This window comes from Lissotriton helveticus (genome assembly GCF_964261635.1).
Source record: "Lissotriton helveticus chromosome 1_1 unlocalized genomic scaffold, aLisHel1.1 SUPER_1_unloc_91, whole genome shotgun sequence".
Lineage (NCBI taxonomy): Eukaryota > Metazoa > Chordata > Amphibia > Caudata > Salamandridae > Lissotriton > Lissotriton helveticus.
In genome coordinates this window covers 31,554-58,790 of record NW_027611738.1, presented here as the reverse complement: position 1 = coordinate 58,790, position 27,237 = coordinate 31,554, and the positions used below count along the sequence as shown (strand labels likewise).

General features: G+C 47.6%; 1 protein-coding gene across 1 annotated transcript in view; it reads left to right on the top strand.

Annotated features, from left to right (window-relative positions):
* The window catches only part of LOC144806626 (uncharacterized), a 64,034-nt gene extending 37,103 nt beyond the window's left edge, over window positions 1-26,931 (top strand). The window contains exon 4 of the mRNA XM_078672947.1: window positions 25,410-26,931. Within this exon, the coding sequence (XP_078529073.1) occupies window positions 25,410-26,809 (1,400 nt within the window). The 3' untranslated portion in view covers window positions 26,810-26,931. The remainder of the gene's footprint in view (window positions 1-25,409) is intronic.
* The last annotated feature ends 306 nt before the right edge of the window (window positions 26,932-27,237 follow it).

Here is a 27,237-nt window from a genome sequence, read left to right as displayed (position 1 = left end):
ATAAAAACCACAAAAACAAATCACATGAAGTGTTGATTGTTCGGCACTCCCATCACAAGGGCAATTGGTAAGCTTTTTCGACCAGTCATTAGTATGGGGGAATGATACTAGATGGAAAAAAAAATTCAAATCTGAACCTGGTAAGGAGAAACCGGTCAAAGCCACTGGTGCACCAAATAAGATAAGATTGCATATTGCCCGAGGTAAGCAACATTTGGTGGCGCACTACGGAGACCTTGTTCAGCTCTACCCCTAACCGTAGTGATTCGAGATGGTACCAGCAATCTTTCTTTAGATCTTTCCTCGAGATCCTACATAGCCCCTCTGGTGAGGTGTAAAACTCAGGTTTCCCCATGTCTGCACAACATTTTTGGATATAGGATAACCATGCTATTTTATGGGAATTGTCGAGTGCCATAACGTCACGTATAATCTCTCTATTAAGTACTAGCTCGACAGCTGTCCATACCCTATGCCAAAGTAAAAGTGGTTGCTGTAGGAAGGTAGATCCCTGACTATGGTTACCCCCAACTTTTTGCCTGGTGTTTTGCTGGTTTTCTGCCTTAGTTGACCTGGGGCCCTGCTATCCAGGACCCCAGGCCCACTGCTCTCTCTGTTGAAATGGATTCCATGTACCCTAGGTACATATCCAATTGGATACTGAGTCACCTTATCAGACCCTGTACAGTATACCTTAGGTATCCAGGGCATAGGTGTACCCAGGGCCTACCAGGGGCTGAAGCATGTATTATGCCACCCCTAGCTGGCCATCCAAAACTGACACAACTGGCTGCTTGACAGCTGGGGCAAGGTGGTGTAATCACCCCTTGCTTTAGATATAGTATGCCTATATCTAACCCTAAAATGGACACACAGATCTCCTATCAGTCACTCCTATGGCAGGCCTTAACAATCCTGAAGGCAGAGTGCTTGGAATCGTGTGAGATAGTGCTCTGGCATGAGCTGAGCCTGTCTGCGGCTTTCGGGATCTATCCCTTAGCCGTTTCCATGATAGCGTCAGACCATATACTCTTAAGTGCCTTATAATCCTCGCGGTTATGGTAACTTTGGACTGACATTATCTAAACATGTCGTGTAAGGTGTCATACGCTTTGGAATACTACCCCCTCGCTAGTTCTGGCGACGGGGGTAGCATTCCACCCCTCTAGAGGGAGAAGACATGTTGGTAACCTGTAACCCCGGTTAAAGTCAGACATAGCCTCAGCTCCACAAGATGGATGCTGCCACCGAGACACAAGTCTGCCCTCCTGTTGCTGGGAGTCCTCCTAGCGCAGGAGGCAAGGACAAAGGGTTTCCTGTCAGGGGGGGTGCCAGCACCGTCCCAGACAGGATTGTGTGTATCCTAGGTAGGCAGGGCTTTAGAGGAAGGTGACTGCAAGTGGCACCCCGGTGCTCACTATGCATACGCCGGCTTGAACCAGTTCCAGGGGCACACCAGACCCTGAGCTGGGGAAAAGCCCGCCAAAGGAGAGGGGTGTAACCACCCCCGCCTAGTCCCACCCATAGGGCAGGACTTAGTCGCGTGCCAGTCCCCTTTTGCAGGATAAAGGTAGGAGCAGGCCCCCTTCCAAATTAGATCAATCTTTGAATCCTGAACCGACTTTCTACGAGAGGAACTCAAGACTCTTCCTAAGATTTCTCCCTTGTGACTAAGGAGTAGTCACCCTGCAGCAGCAGGCACCAACCAAGCATCGCGGTCTGCTGCAAGTCTCTCCTCCGGATCAAGACTGCCCAGCTCGACGAGAACCGGCTTTCCTGGCACCTCTGACCTCAACCTACATCTTCAGCCCAGCTGAGACCCGTGGGTGCGACGAGACCTCGAGGGACCGGCCATCATCAAGACTGCACGACGCTTGTCCAGCACGACCACCGAGTGACTCTCGACTGAGTGCTTTGGGGTAAGAGAAGCCCCGAGCCTGAGCAGCTCCAGCACCGAAGTTCAGCCCCCCTGCATCCACGAGATCTGCGTGGGGCCCTTCTGCTCTTTGCTGCTCACCGCGTTGTCCAGGTCACTTGCCCGTTGGCTAGTGGCCCTTTTACGATGCTCCACGACGACAAACACCGCGGGTCTGGTTGCTCCAGACTGGCCCTTGCTCCCCTCCAACAGAGGAGCACCTTGGACCCTTCTGGTCCACTCCAGACTCCATTGTAGGTCCACCACGTGGGCTTGCATTTGCCAAGACTTGTTGCCCCAATCCTAGGTCCAGCGACGTCGACAGCAGACACCTTCGTGGGACAGCTCGCACCTCCATCCTGGTCGCCGAGAACGCCTCCTGGTCCGAGAGACTGCAGAGCCCAGCAGCGCCCACTCACCTGGTCGAGGTGACTTCGTCCGGTGCCATCCTGGTACCCACCTAAATCACTGGCTAGTGATTCAGAACTTGGTCCCCTCTGCTTTCAGGTCCTTCTTCCCGGATCCAGGCTTGGATCACTACGAACTTCTTCACTGGCCGCCTGCCAGCAACTTCTTTCTTCAGGCTCCTGGTTCGTCAACGAGGGTTTCTGACGCAACTTGAACCCTATGCAGCCGCAGCCCCTGGGCTAGGTAAACCGAGTACTCCGGTGCTCCAGCATAGTCCAACACTCTAAGTGTTCGGATCCACTCTTGTTTTCGACCCACCTAGTCGGGTTCGCCCGAGAACAGTAACTTTGTCTTTGCTAGCCTCCATAGACTTTTTCCCGCCTTACGCGTGAGAGTTCCACTCTGCACACGACGTCCCTAGGCCTCCTGCTTGCAATCTAAAGGTTCAGTAGTCCAGTCCTAGCGATTCTAAAGCCTATGAGAATAGTTACTTACCTGCTAGTAATTCGCATTCCACTTCTTGTGTATATGGTTTTTCGTGCCCCTCGGGCATTTGTGTAAATTGTGTGACTTTCAGTAATTCTTTAAGAGTTTTGTTGTGTGCTTAGCTCCCTGTCTCATAAAGAGCCAGGGTAGTCTTGTTATAAATAAATATCCTTTATTTTTTATAACAAATTGTGTGGTGTCCTTTCACTTGGTGTTCAAGGGGTAATGTGATGGTAAAACAGCTGGCTTAACACGCCCTCTAGAGTCTTAGCCTTAGACTGCTCGTATCCATGCTACTAGGATAGCTGGTCTATAAGGTTGACTTACAACCAATCATCAATAAGGGTTGTCTGGACTGATACATAGTGATCACTAGAATATCAAGCCAACTTCTCACAGTTGCATTGAAATCAAATCGCTAATGTGACGGACCCCCAGCTCTGCATGGCAATTGAATACAGATAAACTAAAAGGGACTGCTAAAATAAACCTTAAAAAAGCATTTTCTACAATTTGTAATTCCCTGGTGTCTTGAATACCACATACACCGGCCCCGTAGATGGCTGTACTAACACATTTGGCCGAGTAGATCTTGAGCAAAATTGCGGGGGGTCTTTTTCCCATCTTACGAGAGAAAGCCATGAGTGCAGCAGTGGCTTTTTTAAACGACAGGATTCTACTCCTGATTGCAGGGCCCCAATGTCCACCACCCTCTAGAACTACTCCTAGATAAGAGAAAGTTTTTGTGGACTGCACTTTTTCCTTACGTGCTAACAGTTTACAGGTTTTGGACTTACCCCTGGTGCACGTCATCACAAAGGTTTTTTTAACATTTAGAGTCAGGCCCCTAGATTCCATGAAATTGATATAGGTATCCAAGGCTGACTGCAATCCTCTCTCTGTCCTGGCCATGATGACAGCGTCATCCGCATAAAGTAGGGACACTATCTGTTTGGAGTTGATTCTAGGTGAATCAATGACTTTAGATACCAGGACATCTTCTAATTTGTTTGTGTATAAGTTAAAAAGGAGAGGCGCAAGGACGCACCCTTGCCTCACTCCACGTTTCACATAAAAGGGTTTGGTGCATTCGCCACCGGTTCCAAATCTCACCCTAGCTCTTGTCCCAGCATAAAGTTGTCTTAAAAAAGATATAATAGACTCTTCAATCTTAAGGTTTTCCAGTACCTCCCACAATCGATCGTGCATGACGCAATCGAATGCGGCACTTAGGTCAACAAATGCTGCATATAATTTGCCAGCCTTGGCCTTGATGTACTTTCCTTGCAGGAGTGAGAAATTCAGGACCTGTTCCACAGTACCCATCCCTTCTCGGAATCCGTACTGGATAGGGGATAAGACCCCTGCTTCTTCTGTCCAGGAGGATAATCTATTCAAAACAACCCTACCCATGATCTTCATAAAAGAATCAAGAAGGGAGATAGGGCGATAGCAAGAGGGGCTCTCCCTATCACCCTTCTTGAAGATGGGGATAATAATAGAATCGGACCAGGTCTCGGGAAGGCCCACCTCACTACTTGCATCCATGACTTTCGTCAATATACGGAACCAAAGATCGACTGAGTATTTAAACAGGTCAATTGGGACCCCATCTATTCCCGGGGCTTTGCCACCCCTGCTCTGCTCAATAGCGGTGGTCATTTCCCCATTTGTGATTCCCAAATTTACTTTCTGGAAGATCCGAGGTGCCTCCTTTTCTATACCTGCCGTGACCACTAGCTTAGTAATCTCACCCGGATTGTAGACTTCTGAAAAGAAATCAATCCAGGAAGATTCGCTAATAGCAACCTCTATCCTCGCCGTATTTGACACATTAAAGAAGGGTGCGTTAACTGCACGCCAAAATTGGGCGCTATCCTTGGATTGAGCAGCGAAGACCAAATTGTTCCAGGCCTCCTGTTTAATATTTTTCTTACGATTCTTTCAGGCTAAACAATAGATTTTTATGCAACTGGCCACCTCAGCCGGGTCCCTATTCTTTCTGTGTAATGCAGCTTTAAGATGGGAGTGTGCCTTGGAACAAGGGGCATCGAACCAGGAATCGGTCGTTGGTCTAGGAATAGAACCACTCCCCTTACGGGACAAGGTATCGCGGATATTACATGAGATGATCTCAAAGGCTGCCATGGTCTCCTCGTGGGAGGCCTCAATATTTAAACACCTCTCGATTGAGGCAAAGGAGGCCCTGACAATCTTGGCAAGCATGGCCTCAGCATCAATATGACTCCATTTGATGGCGAAGCCTTTTTGTCTTGGCATTTCACAAAATTTTAACCATGACAATCTTTCTATCAGTGTATTACACTGAGTCTGTGGTAAATTTATGAGAAAAGAAAGGGGAAGGTGATCACTAAACCGTACGGGGTGAGTGGTGTAACCAGTATACCATGTGGCATGACTTTCGGAGGCGACAATAAAATCTATAGTAGTGCCAAGCCCTCTCCCCACAAAAGTTGCACTGAAATCAACGCAGGGGGAGCACAGTCTGTTAACAAAATCAAGGTTAAAAGATGCCAACATTTCATTCAGTGATTCACCCCCATTGTAGTATGTTATCCATGGTAACTGCCTCTTGTGATGCACCATTACCCTCTATATTTGCAGGTGTTGGTACACGAGGTGTGTTCATGTCTTTGATCTTGGCTAGTCCAAGGCAAGATGTTTGTTGCACTGTGCCATTCAAAAATATTATTTGCTGTGGGATCTTATCTTTTCTTATCTGAACAAGGTTTTATATAGCGCTCGTACACCCAGAGGTTTCATGGCGCTGACCGACAGAGGCTATGAGGACACAGCTTAAGAGGCTAGAAGGAGGCCATGGTCTGGACAAACAGCCAGGTTTTAAGATGCCTCCTGAACGGAAGAAGAGTGGAACAGGAGCGGATATCCAGGGGAAGGGAGTTCCATAGTTTGGGGGCGAGGGTAGCAAACCTTCGCCCTCCCTTGCGTTGGAACTTGTAGCGAGGGACGGTTAGAAGAATTTGAGAAGCAGAGCGTAAGCTACGGGGGGATGTCTCTGGGCAGGAGGTCTTGAATGAATTTCGGGCTGCGGGCATGTAGAGATTTAAAGCTGATGCAAGTAGTTTTAAAAGTGACACGTTGTGTAATAGGGAGCCAATGAAGTTGCCTCAGTAAGGGTCTAGCTGACTGCCAATGCGGCAGTCTGTATATAAGTCTGGCTGCCTGATTTTGAGCCATCTGCAGGCGTCTACTGAGGGCAACAGGAAGGCCCAGGTAGATGGCGTTGGCGTAGTTTAAAGGTGACAACACCAAGGCAATCACCACCTGGGTCAAGGCTGGCTGGGTGGGCATCTGACTAATCTTTTTTATTTTGCGGAGCTGAAAAAAACAAGTGGACAGAACCGAATTCACTTGGGGCTTTAACGATAAATCTCTAACAATAAGCACCCCCAGGCTTTTGACCGAACTGGACGGGATAGGAGGGGGTCCGAGTTCGGGTTGCCAATAATGTGGGCCCCAAAATAACTGGCTTTTGCCAAAAAGGACCAGTTCTATCTTGTCAGGATTTAACTTTAATTGGTTACCATCCATCCAATGACGTATGTGGAGCATGGTGTTATCGAATTCGTGGACCGAATCTGGGGAATTTTCAATTGTGAAAGTGAGTTGCAGATCATCTGCATAATTGAAAGTAGTGACTTTGAAGGCTTTAAGAGACTGAAGTAGAGGGAGCAAATACAAATTAAATAAGATAGGGGACAGTGAGGAGCCCTGGGGGACCCCACATGTGGTGTGGAGTTTAGGGGACGAAAAGGGGGGCAGACCGACTGCCTGCGTACCGCCACCAAGAAATGATCTGACCCAATCATGAGCAGGGCCACAGATGCCGGCAAGTTTGACACGGTCGAGAAGTATGACATGGTCGACCGTGTCAAACGCTGCCGACAGATCAAGTAAGACCAGGGCCTGAGGGATTCCCATATCAGCGTTATGACGCAGGGAGTCCAAGACCGCCGTGATGACTGACTCAGTCGAGTGAGCCGGTCGAAATCTGGCTTGAGAAGGGTCAAAAAACCATTGTTCAATGAAGCTGGAAAGATGTAATGTTACATGGGACTCCAATACCTTACCCTTGATAAGGGAGGAGGAAAATTGGCCTGTAATTTGATAGAATAGTGAGTTCCGCTCCTTATTTCTTTAGGAGGGGAACCACAACTGCCTCCTTAAAAGAGTTGGGTACTATGCCTTGAGTTAAGGATGTGTTAAGGGGTCCTAAGATGGGAGAATGAAAAGCAGCAAAAATGTTTTTTAGGATGTAAGGGGGACAACAGTCACGAGGGGATCCAGACTTGACCCTATTCAAAATAATAAGTAGGGAAGGGGCATCCAGAAGAGGAAAGTTATCCAGGGAATGGGTATTGGTAACATGTATCAAGTCTAGAGAGACCGGGGTAGTAACAGGAATACTAGATTTAATGGTCTTGATTTTGTCCAGAAAGTATTGGTTGAGAGTATTACAGAAATCCTGATGGATCGCGGGTTTAGGCTGAGTTCTTCCGGGATTCGAGAGCTTATTAACGATGGCAAAAATGTCCTTAGAATTATTGTTGGATTGCTCGATTAGACTGGAGAAAAAAGCGGCTTTGGCTAGGATAATATCCTTCATATAGTCCGCACGGGTGGCCAAATAGAGGGCCTTTTCAAGAGGGTCATAGTTACTCCTCCATACCCGCTCTTTTTGGCGGACGGTGAGTTTTTTTGCCCTAAGGTCGGAGGAGAACCATTTATGAGCCTCAGCTTGACGAATAGTTTTGAGTTTCTTTAACGGAACGTGTATATCGCTTGCAGTTACAAGCCAGTTAGAGATATCGACCTCGGCCTGGTTGAGGTCAGTATTATGGGCTGGAATAGAGTTCTCTAAACATCCCAAAAAGGCTGGAGTGTCCAGGGAGCCGCATTTTCTGATAAAGCCCTCCTTGGTGTCTACATTTATTTTAGGCTTAGGGATAGAGATGTTGAATTGAATCAGAAAATGGTCGGACCATATGCAGGGAGAGACAACGGGGGCGGGGAAATGCTAAGGTTCGTACTCCAGATCTGATCTAGTGTATGGCCTTTAGTATGGGTGGCGGTATTAATGTGATGGCTAAAATTGAGGCCTGTGAGAAGCTCTGTAAGTTCACTGGCCAAAGGGCCACCAAGATCGCTGTTAAACCAATAGTTAAAGTCAACGATTAATAAGATTTTGGTGTAATTGGTGACCCTGGTGGCCAATTGGTCGCACAGAGAAAAAGGAAATAGGGGCATACTCTGGGGGAGCCTATATACCAATACACATCGAAGTGGTCCTGACCTGGAGTCGAGCTTAATGACCAGGTTGTCAGCTGCAGAGAGATCAAGAGACGTCAGTTTGGAGAATGTATAGCTTTTGTTAATAATGGCTGCTACTCCACCCCCTACTTTCCCTGAGTCACGGTCTACCTGTAAGATTTAGTAATTTTCTGGGAGGGCAGCTAAGATATCCGGGGATGAGTCGATGTTAAGCCAAGTTTCCGTGACAAAGAGGATATCAGGTTTTTGACATGTAAGGAGCAGGAAAATGTCAAGTTGATGTTTTACTAGGGATCTGGTATTGAGATAATAGATATTTAGTCGTTGGATTTCGGCCGGTACAGACTTTGGTTGCTGATGCAGGCAGAGCGCCCGAGGCAGGGGTCCCGGAGGGCTGGAGGGGGATTGGAAGATGCCTAGATATTGTAGGCGGTCGATGGAGGCTGGGCACAATGGATAGGCTGCGCTGCGAAGGTTCAACAGGGTCTCCATGGAATACATTAATGGGGGGGCAGGGGAACTGGCCCCTGGGCCCGGTCTAGCACGGACGGGCGCAGACGGGCTTGCCTTTGGCACGCCTTCCGCGCCCCATCGGCATGCCCGCTGCGTGCGGCCGGGAGGGGATGATCATTATATGCTGGATAGAATGTTAATGGCAGGAAGACTGCAGCGGCAACCCGGCGCTACCCCCAAGATGGTGGCTACCCTCACAGTTCCCCGTAGCAGCGCCTAATCGGCTGCACGGGTGGAGCGAAGCACAGTGAGGAGGCGAGGGAAATGGTAAGTGCACAAGAAATCAAGTTTTAAAATGACAAACACATTTTAAAAATGCAAGCGAATGGTGCTCCCAGCTTTCCGCCTCAGGAGTTCTCAATGCATCCTATCGGTGTCACGCGCGAGGCTGAGTGAGACCGCGTGTTATATGCTGGCTAGAATGTTAATGGCAGGAAGACTGCAGCGGCAACCCGGGGCTACCCCCAAGACGGCGGGTACCCTCACAGTTCCCCGTAACAGCGCCTAATCTGCTGCACGGGTGGAGCGAAGCACAGTGAGGAGGAGGTTAGGGAAATGGTAAGTGCACAAGAAATCAAGTTTTAAAATGACAAACAAATTTTAAAAATGCGAGCGAATGGTGCTCCCGGCTTTCCGCCTCAGGAGTTCTCAATGCGTCCTATCGGTGTAGCGCACGAGGCTGAGAGCGTGTCTTAAATGCTGGCTAGAATGTTAATGGCAGGAAGACTGCAGCGGCAACCCGGGGCTACCCCCAAGATGGCGGCTACCTTCACAGTTCCCCGTAACAGCGCCTAATCGGCTGCACGGGTGGAGCGAAGCACAGTGAGGAGGAGAGGGAAATGGTAAGTGCACAAGAAATCAAGTTTTAAAATGACAAACAAATTTTAAAATGTGAGCGAATGGTGCTCCCAGCTTTCTGCCTCAGGAGTTCTCAATGAGTCCTATCGGGATGAGGCATGCTCTAAACAAGGCTTCAGTCCCCTGCACTTGCCAGTATCTAGAACCCCAGACTGATTTTATGTCTATAGTGTCCTTCCAAAACTCAAACCCTTGTCTAGACAGCTGTGCAATAAAGGCTGCAGAGTAGATCTGTTTGGTGTTAGTTAACATATTTTTCTGTGCTGTTTGGTTTGCAGTCCTATAAAAATAAGAAGATGGGTCTGTGGTATTGAACCCTGAAAATTAAGGAAACATCTGTGAAAATGTTTTTGAACTGCCCTTCGGTGGTGTAGGACAATGTTCCCATTGATTGTACATAAACAAATTTCTAGGCATTGCAGATCTATGACCAAAATACTGATAACAGTACATTTGTTCATATTCTGATGAACCTTCCAAGTTTTCATTATTAGAAAATGCAGCAGATTTCGCTAGATCAGACATCATATTACTGACAGTCTCGAAGTCCCAATCATCTGAATGAAATACAGACAAAATATTGAATCAAAAAAATATAATAGCACTAATATCGAAGTTAAAATATAGAATGGACAAAATATCGAATGGACAGAATATAGTCAACAAAAATATCGAATTTAAGGTAAGTAATTTAATATCGATTTTCATTAATATAGAAAGTAAAAATATCAAAGTATATAATATAGGTATTAAATATATAGAATTTTTAATAATATCAATTTTTTAAAGTGTTTGTATGTTAGTATAAGTGTGAGAACTGCATATTTCTTTTATAATTTATTTTAAGTAATGAATTTTATGATATTTAATTTTTGCGTAATTTAATTCTGTAGCCGGTTGTGGGTTTATAGGGGAATAGGATGGGAAGTAATTTAATTATAATTAATTACATATTTTAATGTATTTATTGGTATTTATCTTGAATTAATTGTTCAATAATTGGTAATTAATTAAATTGTAATTGGTAATTAATTTTTATTAATTGATAATTAAGTTATTTTTTTTAATTTATTTCCCATAGCGGTTTGTGGGTTTATAGGGGAATAGGGTGGAAAGTTTTTTAATTGTTATTGGTATTTATTTAGAATTAATTGTTAATTAATTTTTAATTGCTAATTAATTAATTGTTATTTAATTTGCATTAATAGGTAATGAATTTTAATAGTTAATATGTATTTGTATTTTTAATTGATTAATTATTATATTATATTAAATTGGTATTACATTTAATTAATTGTTTATTGGTATTAATATTTAATTAATTTTGATTAATATAAGAAGTATTTACTTTCCCTACTGTTACACTCACTGGAGTGGGAATAGTATTTTTTACCCCTACGCTATCCAACGCTTTCCCTACTGTTGCACTCTCTGGAGTGGGAATAGTCATTTTTACCCCTACGCTATCCAACGCTTTCCCTACTGTTGCACTCACTGGAGTGGGAATAGTAATTTTTACCCCTACGCTATCCAACGCTTTCCCTACTGTTGCACTCTCTGGAGTGGGAATAGTAATTTTTACCCTCTCATTATCGAACGCTTCCCCTACTGTTGCACTCACTGGAGTGGGAATAGTAATTTTTACCCTCCCATTATCCAACGCTTTCCCTACTGTTGCACTCACCGGAGTGGGAATAGTAATTTTTACACTCCCGTTATCCAACGCTTTCCCTACTGTTGCACTTTCTGGAGTGGGAATAGTAATTTTTACCCTTACGCTATCCAACGCTTTCCCTACTGTTGCGCTCCCTGGAGTGGGAATAATAATTTTTACCCCTACGCTATCCAACGCTTTCCCTACTGTTGCACTAACTGGAGTGGCAATAGTAATTTTTACCCCTATGCTATCCAACGTTTACCCTACTGTTGCAGTTGCTGGAGTGGTAATAGTAAATTTTACCCTCCCGCTATCCTACAGTAAAAATATTGTATATTATTAATTAATATTATGTTAATATATATATGTGTTAAAAAATTAAGTTGTAAGTTCATTTTTTTAACTTACATTAATTATTTAATATGTTTTTAGTTATTTAAGTATTTTAAGTATGTTTTAGTTAATTATAGTTATTATTTCATTAATTTCAAATTACTTTTAAGACATTTTAAAAAATTTGATATTTTGACTAACTATATATTTTTTTCGATATTTTTGATTAGATCTTTTTGCACTTACCTGTTTGTAGATAGGACTTCGATATTTTTGCTTTCTATATTTTTACTTCGATATTTTTAGTATTCTATATTTTTGAATTCTATATTTTGTCAGTGATCCATCTGAATAGGTACTGGAGGTTAATGAAATCACTAATGAAATCTTAAACAAGTGTCAAACTTTTAACATTTCCGTCAGGCAAAAAATGTCGAAATCAACTTCGTCCCAACCTACACCATCAGGTACAGGTACAGCTATAATGTTCACTGTAGACAAGTCTCTTTCTTCATGGTGGGATCATTTGTGAGGTTTTGAAATTAGGTTCACATTTTTACTTGTAGAATCTAGATGATTTTATCTGCTATTTACAACTAAACCTAGCCAGAAAAAAGAACAGCATTCCTGATATTAGTCACAGTTCAGTCCATGGTGAAGTCAGATAAGTCTCTTTATGAAAATGAAGAATATCTTTGGCTTGCTGTTTGTAGGATTTTTTGACTGGCGTTGTTTCAGGTTCTCTTGGATCGTCAGAGAACGTATCAAAATTAATGAAATAGCCAGAAGTAGTTCAATCAATTGTTTGGATTGTATCAGGATTTGTAGAATTGCTGTGTTTGCTTGTTCTCGTCGAACTAATTGATCACTTGTTACATTGGTGTAGACAGGTGTATCTGGTCGGACTGTTATTTGGGTTTCAAGAGGAATGAGTTCCATAGCATTGTTGCATAGTCCTTCATTTTGCACTGGCGACTCCTCGATGGTTATGAGTCTTTCAGGTTGAACCTCTTGGATAGTAGCGAGAGGAGGGCGCTTGCTACTAGGGTGGAGACCACAAAGCCTACTGTTGAGTATTGGTCACATATTGTGATTTTATGAGGTTGATTGACACACATCTTTTCTCCTTTTTTTCCGGCAAGGGGCAGCAGAAGTACTGTTCTTGTTCCGTTGACAGCTAGGATGGGTACAGGTTTTCTGTAGGAAGGTCCAAATTCCTTTTTATCTGCTATTTTCTCTCTCACTAGATCCCTAACTTTTGGGGCCCAGACCGGCCTTGCTGGCACTGCCAATTCTTTCCCAGTGGCGGTTTGCTTCAGGTTAACGTTGCTTTGTTTAGTTCTTAATTAAAGTAAAACAAATGATCCCTTGGATTATGCCACAATGAAGTGGCATAACCCTTTGCTCACTTCAGAGTTCACCCTTAGATGAGTATGATCCTCCAGCCTGTGCAATAGGCCCCCACCACTGTGATAATCATATAAATTCCAACACTCAAAATGTATCATTAAAACCTTTTTTAACTAAAAACTTTATTATCAGTTTACAGTAATCATCACACACTATGTGTCACACATTTCATCTGAAGCAATACAAGTTTAAAAACCACACATTACATGTGATACAATCAAAAGCCAATTGTTTAGAATAGCACCCTGCAGCACTCCAGGCAACCCTTATGGGGATGTTAGTGGTTTAGCCAACTTTATAAAGGCTCTCAAAGTGGTAGCTATGGAGAGCAACCTTTAGGCTTAGTCTAGGAGGAGTGCAAATCAGCGCGATTTACCAGTATCTAATCCTTTAGTGTAGGCTAAGAGAAAAAGAACCACACACGCTATGTATAAAAATAGATATTTATTACAATAACCAACTAACACTAAACAATGCACACAATATTGCAACAATATATTAGTAAAGCAGCACCAATACACAATAGTCCCCCGAGGAAGACCCGCGGAATACAGAGGGTTACGGAGACACCCCACCAGTGGATGCCATCGGAAGCAGGATACCTATAACCACTGTCGGAAACAAAGGAGGACTTGCGTTCGATGCCGCTGCTGGAAGGATGAAAGAGTCTATTGAAAGGACGACAGAGTCCATTGGACGAAGTCAGTCTGTTGGAACAAAGACAGATAGGTCGATTCCGATCCGGTAAAAAGCGCTCCGAATTGCAGTTCGGAGCGTTTTTGCCTGTACGAATCGCACCTGTAGGCGTCCCCGTACGAATCAGCAAGTACGATCACAAATCAAAGCGTCACTCCGTACGACTCATAAAAAAGACCGTACAAATCGAAAATCCATACGAATTGCAGTCGGCTGACGCACCATGCAGCGTCCGTACGTAAATAGACCGCGCCTTCCGAATCAGGAAGTACGATCCGTGTTGAACACACTCCGTACGGCTCTTTTGCTACGAGAGCTCTAAACTACCGTAAACCCACACTCCGGCAAGACCCGCACCCGGTACACGACAAGCAGGACATGAACGCCATCGTCCGTGTCATCCCTATCCTGTACGGCAACCACCTCGTACTTAGAAATCGACGACGGCGCAGAAGGTGAGCACAACGAAGTCCAACATACCTGTACGTGTAGCCAGACGGCCACATCGCCATTGCACGATTGTAATGTCTGGGTATGTTGCGCCACACACTCCCGCACATCACTAGTGTAATACGGAGGGAGGCCGTATGTTCGTCTGCGATCACGGAGTACGGTAAGTCACCGCACAACAGTAGAGTAATACGTGGGCGGGGCCACCTACGTCATCGACCACGGGGTACGGAACGTTACCGCACATCACTAGTGTAATACGGTGACATGGCGAACCCACGTCATCGACCACGGGGTACGGAACGTCACCGCACATCACTAGTGTAATACGGTGACAGGCCGAACCTACGTCATCGACCACGGGGTACGGAACGTTACCGCACATCACTAGTGTAATACGGTGACATGGCGAACCTACGTCATCGACCACGGGGTACGGAACGTCACCGCACATCACTAGTGTAATACGGTGACAGGCCGCACCTACGCCATCGACTACGGGGTACGGAACGTCACCGCACATCACTAGTGTAATACGGTGACATGGCGAACCGACGTCATCGACTACGGGGTACGGAACGTCACCGCACATCACTAGTGTAATACGGTGACATAGCGAACCTACGTCATCGACCACGGGGTACGGAACGTCACCGCACATCACCAGTGCAATAGACGCATGGGACATACGACTGCTATATCAACGTTAGTCTAACTGGTGTATAGTAAACACATCCACCACTGCCCACCACTGCCCAGCATCAGAGTGCCCACCACTGCCCAGCATCAGAGTGCCCACCACTCCCCAGCATCAGAGTGCCCACCACTGCCCAGCATCAGAGTGCCCACCACTCCCCAGCATCAGAGTGCCCACCACTGCCCAGCATCAGAGTGCCCACCACTCCCAAGCATCAGAGTGCCCAACACTGCCCAGCATCAGAGTGCCCACCACTGCCCAGCATCAGAGTGCCCACCACTGCCCAGCATCAGAGTGCCCACCACTGCCCACCACTCCCCAGCATCAGAGTGCCCACCACTGCCCACCACTGCCCAGCATCAGAGTGCCCACCACTGCCCAGCATCAGAGTGCCCACCACTGCCCAGCATCAGAGTGCCCACCACTGCCCAGCATCAGAGTGCCCACCACTCCCCAGCATCAGAGTGCCCACCACTGCCCAGCATCAGAGTGCCCACCACTCCCCAGCATCAGAGTGCCCACCACTGCCCAGCATCAGAGTGGCCACCACTGCCCAGCATCAGAGTGCCCACCACTCCCCAGCATCAGAGTGCCCACCACTGCCCAGCATCAGAGTGCCCACCACTCCCCAGCATCAGAGTGCCCACCACTGCCCAGCATCAGAGTGCCCACCACTCCCCAGCATCAGAGTGCCCAACACTGCCCAGCATCAGAGTGCCCACCACTGCCCAGCATCAGAGTGCCCACCACTGCCCAGCATCAGAGTGCCCACCACTGCCCAGCATCAGAGTGCCCACCACTCCCCAGCATCAGAGTGCCCACCACTGCCCAGCATCTGAGTGCCCACCACTCCCCAGCATCAGAGTGCCCACCACTGCCCAGCATCAGAGGGCCCACCACTGCCCAGCATCAGAGTGCCCACCACTGCCCAGCATCAGAGTGCCCACCACTTCCCAGCATCATAGTGCCCACCACTGCCCAGCATCAGAGTGCTCACCACTCCCCAGCATCAGAGTGCCCACCACTGCCCACCACTCCCCAGCATCAGAGTGCCCACCACTGCCCAGCTCGTACATCAAAAACATACCATTGTAAACCTCATTACCCTCAGGAGGTAGACACATTTTAGCAGACCTAAATGTGAACATCACACCAGCTCCCAGGCACCCAGCAGTCACAGACATTATCACACAAACTACAAATCTGAAAAGGAAAAAATTTGCTTTATTCAGCGGAATCACAAAAAAAACCAAATGAGAGTCCTCGCTCATTAAAGGCCAATGGCCAGTCCAATAGAGTCTCTGCAACACTTTGTGCCTCCATGGGTGTCATCTCACCCAAACCTGCCTGCACATGGCGTTTAATCAGCTGTGCTGACTACGGGGGCACCATCTGTGGAATCCTCCGGCACCGCATGGACAGGAGAGGGAAGGACAGGTGGAGTGGGTGCAGGAGAAGTGGATTCATCCACACTGGTTGGGGCATCGCCAAAAGTAGATTCAAAAACCTGGCTGCACACCTCAGCCAGGGCGGAAAAACTACCACCTGAACCCGGGGACACATTGGGGGTGGAGGTACAGGGCTGTGAGTCTGTCCTACTGGGTGTGTGGATGCGTGTGTGAGGTGTCTCCCCTCTCCCTGTGGGTGTGCCGACTTGCCCTTGAGACTGTGTGCGTGGAGCTTTGAGCTTCTTATGCTGTGTGTGTGCGCTGGGTGTGTCTGACCTGTGGCGTGTGCGTGTATGCTGTGTAGGTATGTGAGAGGCAGAGGTGGATGGCTCTGAAGGAGGGGGGGGGACAGATGCTGCTGGGTGTAGAGAGGTGCCGTCAGTGTTGATTCTATGGCAGCCACACTCCGACGCAGATCAGACATGGCTGATGACATGCCCTCCATGAACGACACCACCTGTGTCATCAGTTGTGTATGTCCATGGAGGACAGACAGCATGGATGTCTGACCTACTGCAATCTGCCGGAGTAGGTCCACTGTCTCAGCACTGAGGGCAGCAGGGGACACAGGGGCAGGGGCTGCGGTGCCGGGAACAAAGGAGACACGGGGGCTAGCACGGACCCTAGGCACACCAAGGACTGGAAGGTTGGAGATGGGACTGGAGGAGGGGAGGGCAGCCAAAGATGAATGAGTGACCATTGCTGCATATCCCCCCCCCTCCTGAGAGTCTGACTTAGAGTCGTCGGAATGGTAAGATGTGTCTGTCACATGTCGTCCGGCCTGCAGACTCTCCTCACACTCTGTGCCACTGCCTCCCTCTGACAACTCAAAGCAGGTGGCACTGTCGGTGGGTCCCTCTGCCTGGTCCGCGCCTGTGTCTCCTCCAGATTCAGATGATGATGCTGTGAGCAAGGAGAAGAATGAAAACATATCAGTCACCTGTACACATCAGACATATCAGCTGCAAATCATTTGCCCTCATTTCTCAACATGGCATGCATCATGAGTCCCATGACACAGAACTCTGCATAATGACAAGTCTACTTGTGGACAAATGTCAGAGACACAACGCTCAATGTAAGGTAGGAGACAAGGTATAGGCAAGGAAAATACTTGTATGAGAGACACAATCATGATCCACTGCCTGACAACAGGATAGCTGATGATGCATCACAGTTCATTAGCCAACCCTGCCACCCATATCAAGACCTGGTCATGTTAGATTAGCTTTGACTCTGTGCCACATTTGAAAAGTCCTGGGCGAACTGCCATGTGATGCCATCCTGGGACCTGAAACAAGTGTTCCATCACCTCACACTGCCATCACAGCTTACTACATCCAAAGTCACATTGTGTGGCAGACCATCAATACTATGTACAAAGAAAATGCAACAGATGTTGAGAATATGCACACACGCACTGCCCAGTGTGAGTATGCAGAAGCCCAAAATATAGCACATGTACATTGTGCACCTGTAGCTAACACAAGATAATTAGAAAGTGTACCATGGACAAAGGCCACTGAGGCTGACTTGTGCATTAAACACTTGTTGAGACTCAAGAACATTGCCAAAATATGAAGAAAGGCAGACACAGTGCACATGTGGTGCTACATTTAAGGTACCAACAGGTGTCACATACCCCCCTACAACATGATGATGTGCAAAGGAAGATGCATACTGAGACATTGCACCATAGGAGTACATGTCAAAAACAAGCATTAGCCAAACCAAACCTCTAATGTGGAGTAGGGCAAGGCATGTAAAGAAGCAGCTGCTGACAGAGGGACAATCAAATGCCAATGCATGAAGTGCCTGTCTGACCACATCACTCAAACTATGGGAGTGTGACCATGCCTTGGAGCTCTTCAGGTACCATTTCACACACACATGACTACAAACAGACATGTACCTACCCCCTTGGTGCTGCTGTCCCTCCTGCAACTGCCTATGGAGGTCTGGGAACACCACTTCCAGGACCCGGAGCATGTTGGGGGTGAGGTTGCGGCTGCCGCCATGCCGGCGTGGAGCTTCCAGCTTCAGCTGGACTCGGGCGCAGCGGCGGCTCCAGCACCGGATGTCCTGCCACCTCTTCTTTATGTTTCGAAGCCTCCTGCGAGGCCCCTCCTCTCTCCTGACAGCCCTGGCGATGTCCAGCCAGATTGCACCCTTCTCATAGGCAGATACCTGTCACAAATGTAAAGTTACACAACATCAGTATACCTGGTCCATGTTCCCAAAACACCCATATGTGCACAAAATACATGAGGACCTCAGGGCATCGTATGCCACACACATTTGCATCATTGTCCAGGAGTATGTGGCCTGTGTGCAAACACAACTGCTTTGCATGACATTGAAATTCTACAGATGACATGAGGCCTGCAAAACACTCTTTGAGCATGGCACTCACTGAACAATATATGCTATATCTGGGTGCAATGCAGCACATGACATGCTGTCACACACCACACTACAACAAATAACTCTCTTGTAAATACACTGTGCACCCTGGCACTCACTCACAACAACATTGCATCTGTACACTATACATACACAGTGGCCATAATGTCACACACACAACAGGTGCACACTCCAAGGTATTGCACACATCACTCACCTGATCCTCTGGTCTCCCATACAGCTTGCTGAAGTTTGGCAGGAGGGCATCCAGCAGGGCCTTGTTCTCACCATCAGTGAATGCAGGCGCCCTCTCCATGTTCAGCTAATCAGGGTCCAGAGGATTCAGAGACAGCAGCTGTGGTTCTCACACCAATGTTGTGCAGGCAAGTGCCCTCCCACAGCCACATGCTGCCTTATATCTGTGCTGCAGAGGGTCTGTGAGTCCAAGGAGTAGTGTGTGATAGGCCACCATAATTTGCATCCTATGTTCCATCCAATCACATCACACCTAAGCCCATGACACACATATGCATGGTTTGAAAATAGAGCCAGAGCTGAACAACAACTTTCGCAACATTGTATACTTTTTCCAAACAGATTTTTCCAGGACACCTGTAGGAGTTAAAAGAAAATGCATATCCATGACAACCTGGTTGCATTTGGACCAGTACGCTGTTCCCCTAGTTGTTTCCCATGCATTTTTTAAAATTGACACCCAAGTACGGTGACATTGCCATTGCCAATGCTACACATTGAATGGTGTAACGATGCGTACACACGCACGTACCATTGGGGTACGCTTAGCTCGCGTATAGGCGAAAAGCGATAGGGAAGCGACGTACCATTGGGGTACGCTTAGCTCGCGTATAGCCGACACACGCACGTACCATTGGGGTACGCTTAGCTCGCGTATAGCCGACACACGCACGTACCATTGGGGTACGCTTAGCTCGCGTATAGGTGAAAAGCGATAGGGAAAGGAGGCCGACACACGCACGTACCATTGGGGTACGCTTAGCTCGCGTATAGCCGACACACGCACGTACCATTGGGGTACGCTTAGCTCGCGTATAGCCGACACACGCACGTACCATTGGGGTACGCTTAGCTGAAAAGCGATAGGGAAAGGAGGCCGACACACGCACGTACCATTGGGGTACGCTTAGCTCGCGTATAGCCGACACACGCACATACCATTGGGGTACAGTGCGTCAGACATGGTCAAGTGAACGATTGTGTAGGGTGCGTCCCTGTCCACCTTCATGTAACCATTGGGAGAGTTACACCAGGACATCACACAGCAGGGATGTAGTCTACACTCATGTAAACAATGTTGATGCATGCCACACATACATCAGGATGTGCCAGGTGTGGCAGACATTGAAGAAGCACAGGGATTGTGACCCTGTGCCTCAGTTGATGTGTGAATAGCTTGCACAACATGTCATCAATCATGATGCACATGTGCATCACATGCATTCAACAATTTCCAACCCATGAACGTCAGCAACATGTTGCGAGGCACATGAACACTCAAATGGCCAACTATTCAGTACAGGGAACTGGCACATGATGACAGGAGCATGCCCACTGTCACAGAGGTGTCATAGCCGCACGGCATGACTCTGTGTGACCACGTCATGTGTGTGCCATGTGCAACATTGTGCATGCTGTTAGCATATGCGATGAACAGGTCATTAACGTATTACTCACCTCAGAATATCCCCACATGTCATCCTGGACATGGCAATTTCCGTAATACCGTACACTTGTGTGTTGGTGTGTAAATCCTCAGGCTCTGCAAGTGTCCTTGGCGTTGTGTGTGCCCTGGAGTATTCATATGTCACCTCTGCGTGCACACGTCAGGTCCTCTGTTTGTTTCTCAACACCAGCGCAGGTCCGGTCTAAGTTAAAGCTTACACAATTTGTACCCAAAATCATTGTACAAACACTTCTGACCATTTAGCTTTCATTGTCATACTCAAGACCGTGCCAATAGGGATGTCACTTACAAAGCCTGAGAGGAATGAAAATGCCTCATGTTGGTGAGTGACCCTCACCGTCTGTGTCTCCACGGTTTTCACGTCAGGCACAACAACAAGAGCTGCTCCAATTGCGGGGACCAGACATATGAATCCAGGTGTGATTTGTCCCACAAGCCACTCAGACTCCAGCAGTTGGCACAGCACCACAATAGCTCATGGTTGGGATGTAGGACGAGTGCATGTGTGTGGGTGTGGAGACATGTGAGCCCCTTATTAGTACATCATTCCCCAGCCCAAACTCGTCGGGTAAACTAAAGAAGTCAGAGATGTGTAATTGCATTCACAAATAACCGCAATGCAAGTGCAATGCTGCATGGGATTAGGGTGACAGCGACCACACGGCTCCAACAGAATTGCAGCCGTCGTAGTCAGCACCACGATTGGAATGTTCTTCCTGGTCCCCGCAGGTTCAACTCACAACCTCACTGCCAGAGATCCCCCAGGTGTCAGCCGTGGCGCCATTCTGGGGTGGTGCTGGCCCCAATACCACACACTGTACGGCTCCGCTGTGGTAACTGTGTGGCAGAACAACGCTCGTAATGCTGCATGGTAATTTAAACATCAATAAGCCGGCCACACCTGATTACAATTGGTGCTAATGAGTATTGGGAGGGTGATGAAGACCCACTGGCACGTGAGTGTCAGTCGCAAGACCACAGGACAGGTGGACTGGGGGATACGAGTGTTGTGGACACCTAGCCAGACACTGGTGATGTCTCAGCTCAAAATATGTATTTTGATGAGTGGGCAACGTACAGTGTTGTGTTTATGTGGGCGGTCGGAACCATGGCCCTTCATCTCCCCGTTGCTGCGGTGAGGACCAACTTGTCACTGAGGTCCTTCAACTACACTAACGCTACGCTGAGCCTCTGCAGGCCTATCTTGATGAAACTACAGTATGTATATTGGCAAGCATGTACAGCCACGCAGCATGTTTGTCTGTAGATAGGCACGTTGTCAGACCCCCACTGCCCTACCCGGACTGAGCATGTTCCCTGTCCTACCACCCCATCCCAGGAAGCATCTGCATCCAGGCCTCAAAACCACAGAACACATTCCCGTTAGCTACGCTGTAGAGGGTATCCAAGAGGTTCAGGCACTACGCAAAGATGTCATCATCCTCCCTGACTCTGGGAGTGTTGTTTAGCTACTTGACATCCATCTTTGCCTACTACCCACACTCTCTGTGGGATATGTTTGTGTAACAGCTGCCAGTGTATGCGTTGTAGGTACGGGCAAAACGTGGCCACGCCCTTGTCGGATGCAAATCTACAACACTGGTTTTGTTCCGGTGTGGCCTGGATAGCCACCACTAACTGGTCAGATCGATGGCACCCAGGGAGGCTAATTAGTCCTAAGCTATGTATGTATTGAAATGTGACACTTTGCTACTGCCTACTGTTCCTTACAGATATTGGTTTACAAAAGGTAAGTAACTAGTCCTTGAAATTTCTGTGCATCTGCTGTAGGAGCATCTATGTTGTGTCCTTGCTGTGAACAACTCATCTTGGGACACAGTCAAGCCCACTGACACCAAGAGAGAAACAGATGGTTATTCACAGGCCCTGGAAAACCCCCTAGTCCTGCTCATCTTACAGACCCATCTCCCTCCTAAACATTCTTGCTTAACTATTCACAGGCATTCTGGCACACAACTTAGTCCGTTCATAATGGCCTTATGACTGCAAGCCACAGCAGTGGTGAGATAGTACTGTGCCGTTAATGCAATGGATGCTTTCCAACACTGAGAAGACACTGGACACAATGTCCGCCAAGGGCCCGATTTATATTCAGGTGGATGGTTTATTCTGTCATAAATGTTGCAGGTGTCCCGTCCACCCTATTAAAAGTGCATTATATCCTGTGGCAATTGTAATAAAACAGACGAGATCTGTTGTTATGTTTGACAAAATACCTGTCCGATAAACTCTAAATCAGGCCCTATGTCTGCAGCTAGTGTTGTAGAAGAAGCAAGAGCCAGCATTATAGGAAGAGGGCCTAGAAGCAGATATAGTCCCCGTGTCACTGAAGCACCAACCTATGCACTTCCTCTGTTTATACCTCATTTGCACCCACCTGTGCACCTGCTCTGTTTGTACCTCATAGGCACCTATTTGTGCACCTCATCTGTTTATACCTCACAAGCACCCACCTGTGCACTATCTCTGTTTATAGCTAATATGGTCCTTTCTGTGCACCTCCTCAGTTAGTACCTCCCAGGTGAGCTTCTGAAATGAAGCTTGTGAGCTCCGTACTGCCAACCACGGCCTCTTCACTATCAGGCCATTATCTGCATCTGCTGTGTGCACGCTTCAAGTGTGTCCCTGCCTCAGCTAACAATGAACCCTGTAGAGTGAGTACACAGACCAAGGGGAGGAGGGCGCTGAAGGACATGGAATGAGGTAAACCTGGATAAAAGAAATATGGGAATGGAGGAATGTGACTTCACCTGTGAACAACAGACACCTCCTCCTGCTCTACCAAAGCCCTGTTGAGTCACAAACTAGCATCGTGGCCTTCAGACAGACCACAATAAGTCAATATCTTGTAAATGTTGAAAAACAAAAACAATTATTTATATGCACACATCTGTTGGATGCTTGATATTTCAGTTAAATTATTGGTTGTGATGGATCCTCTATAAGGAATAAATGACTGATATCGTTGCATAATACATTTCATGAATTAATATTTCATTGCTTTATCTGTGTACACAATATAAAGACGGGCCATTGCAGTCAGCCCCTCATTCTGTTTTACAGAAAAACCCTGGAAGGAGCTGCTGATTGAAATACAACAGGATCTTAACTTTACCTAGTTTAGGAAGAACTAAAGACTCACTTTTTAGGTTGTCTTTCAGGGCAGAATCAGTCAATAGTTCAAGGGAGATGGATATAGACAAGACGGAAGTCCTCATCCTGGGATCTTCGCCCTCCGCCTGGGACGACTCCTGGTGGCCCCCAGCCCTGGGCACCGCACCCAAGCCAACCGACCACGCACGCAACCTGGGCTTCATCCTGGACCCCTCCCTCTCGATGACCAGACAAGTCAACGCCGTCTCCTCATCATGCTTCAACACCCTGCGTATGCTTCGCAAGATCTTCCGCTGGATCCCGACCGAGACCAGGAAGACTGTCACCCAGGCACTCGTCACCAGCCGACTGGACTACGGAAACGCCCTCTACGCCGGAACCACAGCCAAGCTACAGAAAAGACTCCAGCGCATCCAGAACGCCTCCGCCCGACTCATCCTGGATGTCCCCCGACGCAGCCACATCTTCAGCCACCTGAGGAACCTGCACTGGCTCCCCGTCGACAAGAGGATCACGTTACGGCTCCTCACCCACGCACACAAGTCTCTTCATGACCTGGGCCCCAAGTACCTCAACGACCGCCTGACCTTCTACACACCCACCCGCCAGCTACGGTCCACCAGCCTCACCCTTGCAGCCATACCACGCATCCGAAGAGCCACCGCTGGAGGAAGATCCTTCTCTTACCTGGCTGCCAAGACTTGGAACTCCCTCCCCATCCACCTTCGGCTGACCCAGGACCATCTCGCCTTCAGGAAGCAACTCAAGACCTGGCTGTTCGAGCAGTAGCATACCCCCTCTCCCAAGCGCCTTGAGACCCGCCCGGGTGAGCAGCGCGCTATACAAATGGCATGATTGATTGATTGATTGATTGATATATATTACACTGATAGAAAATCCACCTCAACTCGGGATAATGCTCCAGTCTTCCAGGTTAGAAGGATCCAGAAATGCTTGAACCAGGAGGGCTGTAAAATGTGTTGAAGGTGACTTAGGGCTTTATTACGAGTGTGGCGGTCTTCCAATGGGACTACCACAGCGGAGGTACCAGGCAGACTGCCAAGCCCATTGAGAGCCCGCCACAGGATTATGACCTAAATCCAGGGTGGGTGGGCGGTGCAGCAGTGGTCTTGCGGCGGCTGTATTAGGCTCATTAGAGAGCCTAAACAGCATATAACCACCTTAAGAGTGCCTGCAGCATGTTCTTGCACCATGTCATGCATGCCACACTGTGCTGGAACAAGGGTGCAATTCCATGGGGTGGCGTAACATATGCCCCCCGCATGCAACCCCAGGAGCAGAATCAGCCGGGGCCCTGTGAGGACCCCCTTACCTGCATGTCCTTTATCCTTTTCATGGTGGGGTCCCTGCCATGAAAAGGACGGTAGATATGCAGACCGTAATATGCTCAGCGATGTCGGCATCGGCACTGCCAACATATTCGGGGTGTTTGCAGACCGCCTCCACAGCAGGATCCTTGATCCTCGCGGGGTGGCGGTCTCGTGGCAATGGCGGTCCCACCACCACACTCATAATACGGCGGTCAGACTGCCAGGATGGTGGCAGTTGGACCGCCACCTTGTGTACGGCGATCATGAAGGCCGTCGCACTCGTAGTGAGGCCCTTAATGAGCTGCAAGGTAAAGGCGGGAGTTGGCATTTGAGCTGATCCAGTGTGAACAGGAAAGCATTGTGAAAAAGGTGTCTGGAGTTACCTTTGTCATGTATACTTCCTAAAGGGTTACCTTTGTTATACACTTCTTACTGATATTATGAATGTGGCAGGTATTTAGTGAGTCTTGTATTTTATTGTTAAATCGGAAATATCACACACATACAGGGAATGTGAAAATAACGCAAGTGGTTTATTAACTATGCTGACCCTTCAGGAAACACAGTCAGGAGAAAAATCGTTCAATTGCGCTGAATATGTCAAGAACATTAGCCAATTAGAAACCCTAAAAGAGCATCAGCGAATACAAACAGGGGAAAAACCATACCATTGCACTGAATGTGTGAAGAGCTTCAGTCGGTTATCACTCCTCCAAAGACATCAGCGAATACACACAGGGGAAAAACCATACCATTGCAATGAATGTGTGCAGAGCTTCAGTCAAATTTCACACCTCCACACACATCGGAGAATACACACAGGGGAAAAACCATACCATTGCAATGTATGTGTAAAGAGCTTCAGTCAAATTTCAAACCTCCACACACATCAGCGAACCCACACAGGGGAAAAACCATACCAGTGCAAGGAATGTGTAAAGAGCTTCAATCAAATTTCACAGCTCCACACACATCAGCGAACCCACACAGGGGAAAAACCATACCATTGCAGTGAATGTGTGAAGATCTTCAGTCAGTTAACAGACCTCCGGAGACATCAGCGAATACACACAGGGGAAAAACCATACAATTGCAATGAATGTGTGCAGAGCTTCAGTCAAATTTCACACCTCCACACACATCAGAGAACACACACCGGGGAAAAACCATACCATTGCAGTAAATGTGTGAAGAGCTTCAGTCAGTTAACAGACCTCCGGAGACATCAGCGAATACACACAGGGGAAAAACCATACAATTGCAGTGAATGTGGAAGTAGTTTTAGGGTACAATCAAACCTCCACACACATCAGAAAACACACACAGGGGAAAAACCATACCAGTGCAGTGAATGTGTAAAGAGCTTCTGTCGGTTACAAGAACTCCAAACACATCAGCGAACCCACACAGGGGAAAAACCATACCATTGCAAGGAATGTGTAAAGAGCTTCAGTCAAATTTCACATCTCCACACACATCAGAGAATACACACAGGGGGAAAACCATACCATTGCAGTGAATGTGTGAAGAGCTTCAGTCAAATTACATGTATCCGCACACATCAGAGAATACACACAGGGGAAAAACCATACCATTGCAAGGAATGTGTAAAGAGCTTCAGTCAAATTTCACATCTCCGCACACATCAGAGAATACACACAGGGGAAAAACCATACCATTGCAAGGAATGTGTAAAGAGCTTCAGTAAAATTTCACATCTCCGCACACATCAGAGAACCCACACAGGGGAAAAACCATACCAGTGCAGTGAATGTGTAAAGAGCTTCAGTCAGTTAACAGACCTCCGGAGACATCAGCGAATACACACTGGGGAAAAACCATACAATTGCAGTGAATGTGGAAGTAGTTTTAGGTTACACTCAAACCTCCACACACATCAGAGAACACACACAGGGGAAAAACCCTACCATTGCAATGAATGTGGCAGTAGTTTTACTTACTCTTCAGCATTAAGAAATCATCAGCGAGTTCACAAAGGGGAAAAAAATATTTTAAATGCCATGAATGCTTGAAAAGCTGTAGTCCATTGTCAATCCTAAACAGGCATCAGCGAAAGCACGCAGAACAAAAGCCTTCAAGTGCAATGACTTTTGCCTGCTTTCCTTGTTTGTGCCCAGATCACTTTTACGATCTTACCTGCTGCTGGTTCCTACTTAATCCCGCTACCTGTCTTCCTGCGAGAGCCCACTGCACGCCTCCCGCTGCCACACTCTAATTGCATCACTGAGTGGCCGCCGAGTGGAGGGGGGGCCCCTGCTGCGAGGAGACTACATCCTCCATCAGCCTTTGCGGCCGGAGCCGCACCTGGGATCATCACGCCAAGCGGCGCATAAATTAAGGCAGTATCTCCCGCGACGCGGGACCAGCCGGGCAAAGGGCGGGCCCTCTTAGGCCGAGGAGGTCGGCTGGGCTTATCCTCTGAGACATTGGTCGGGACTGG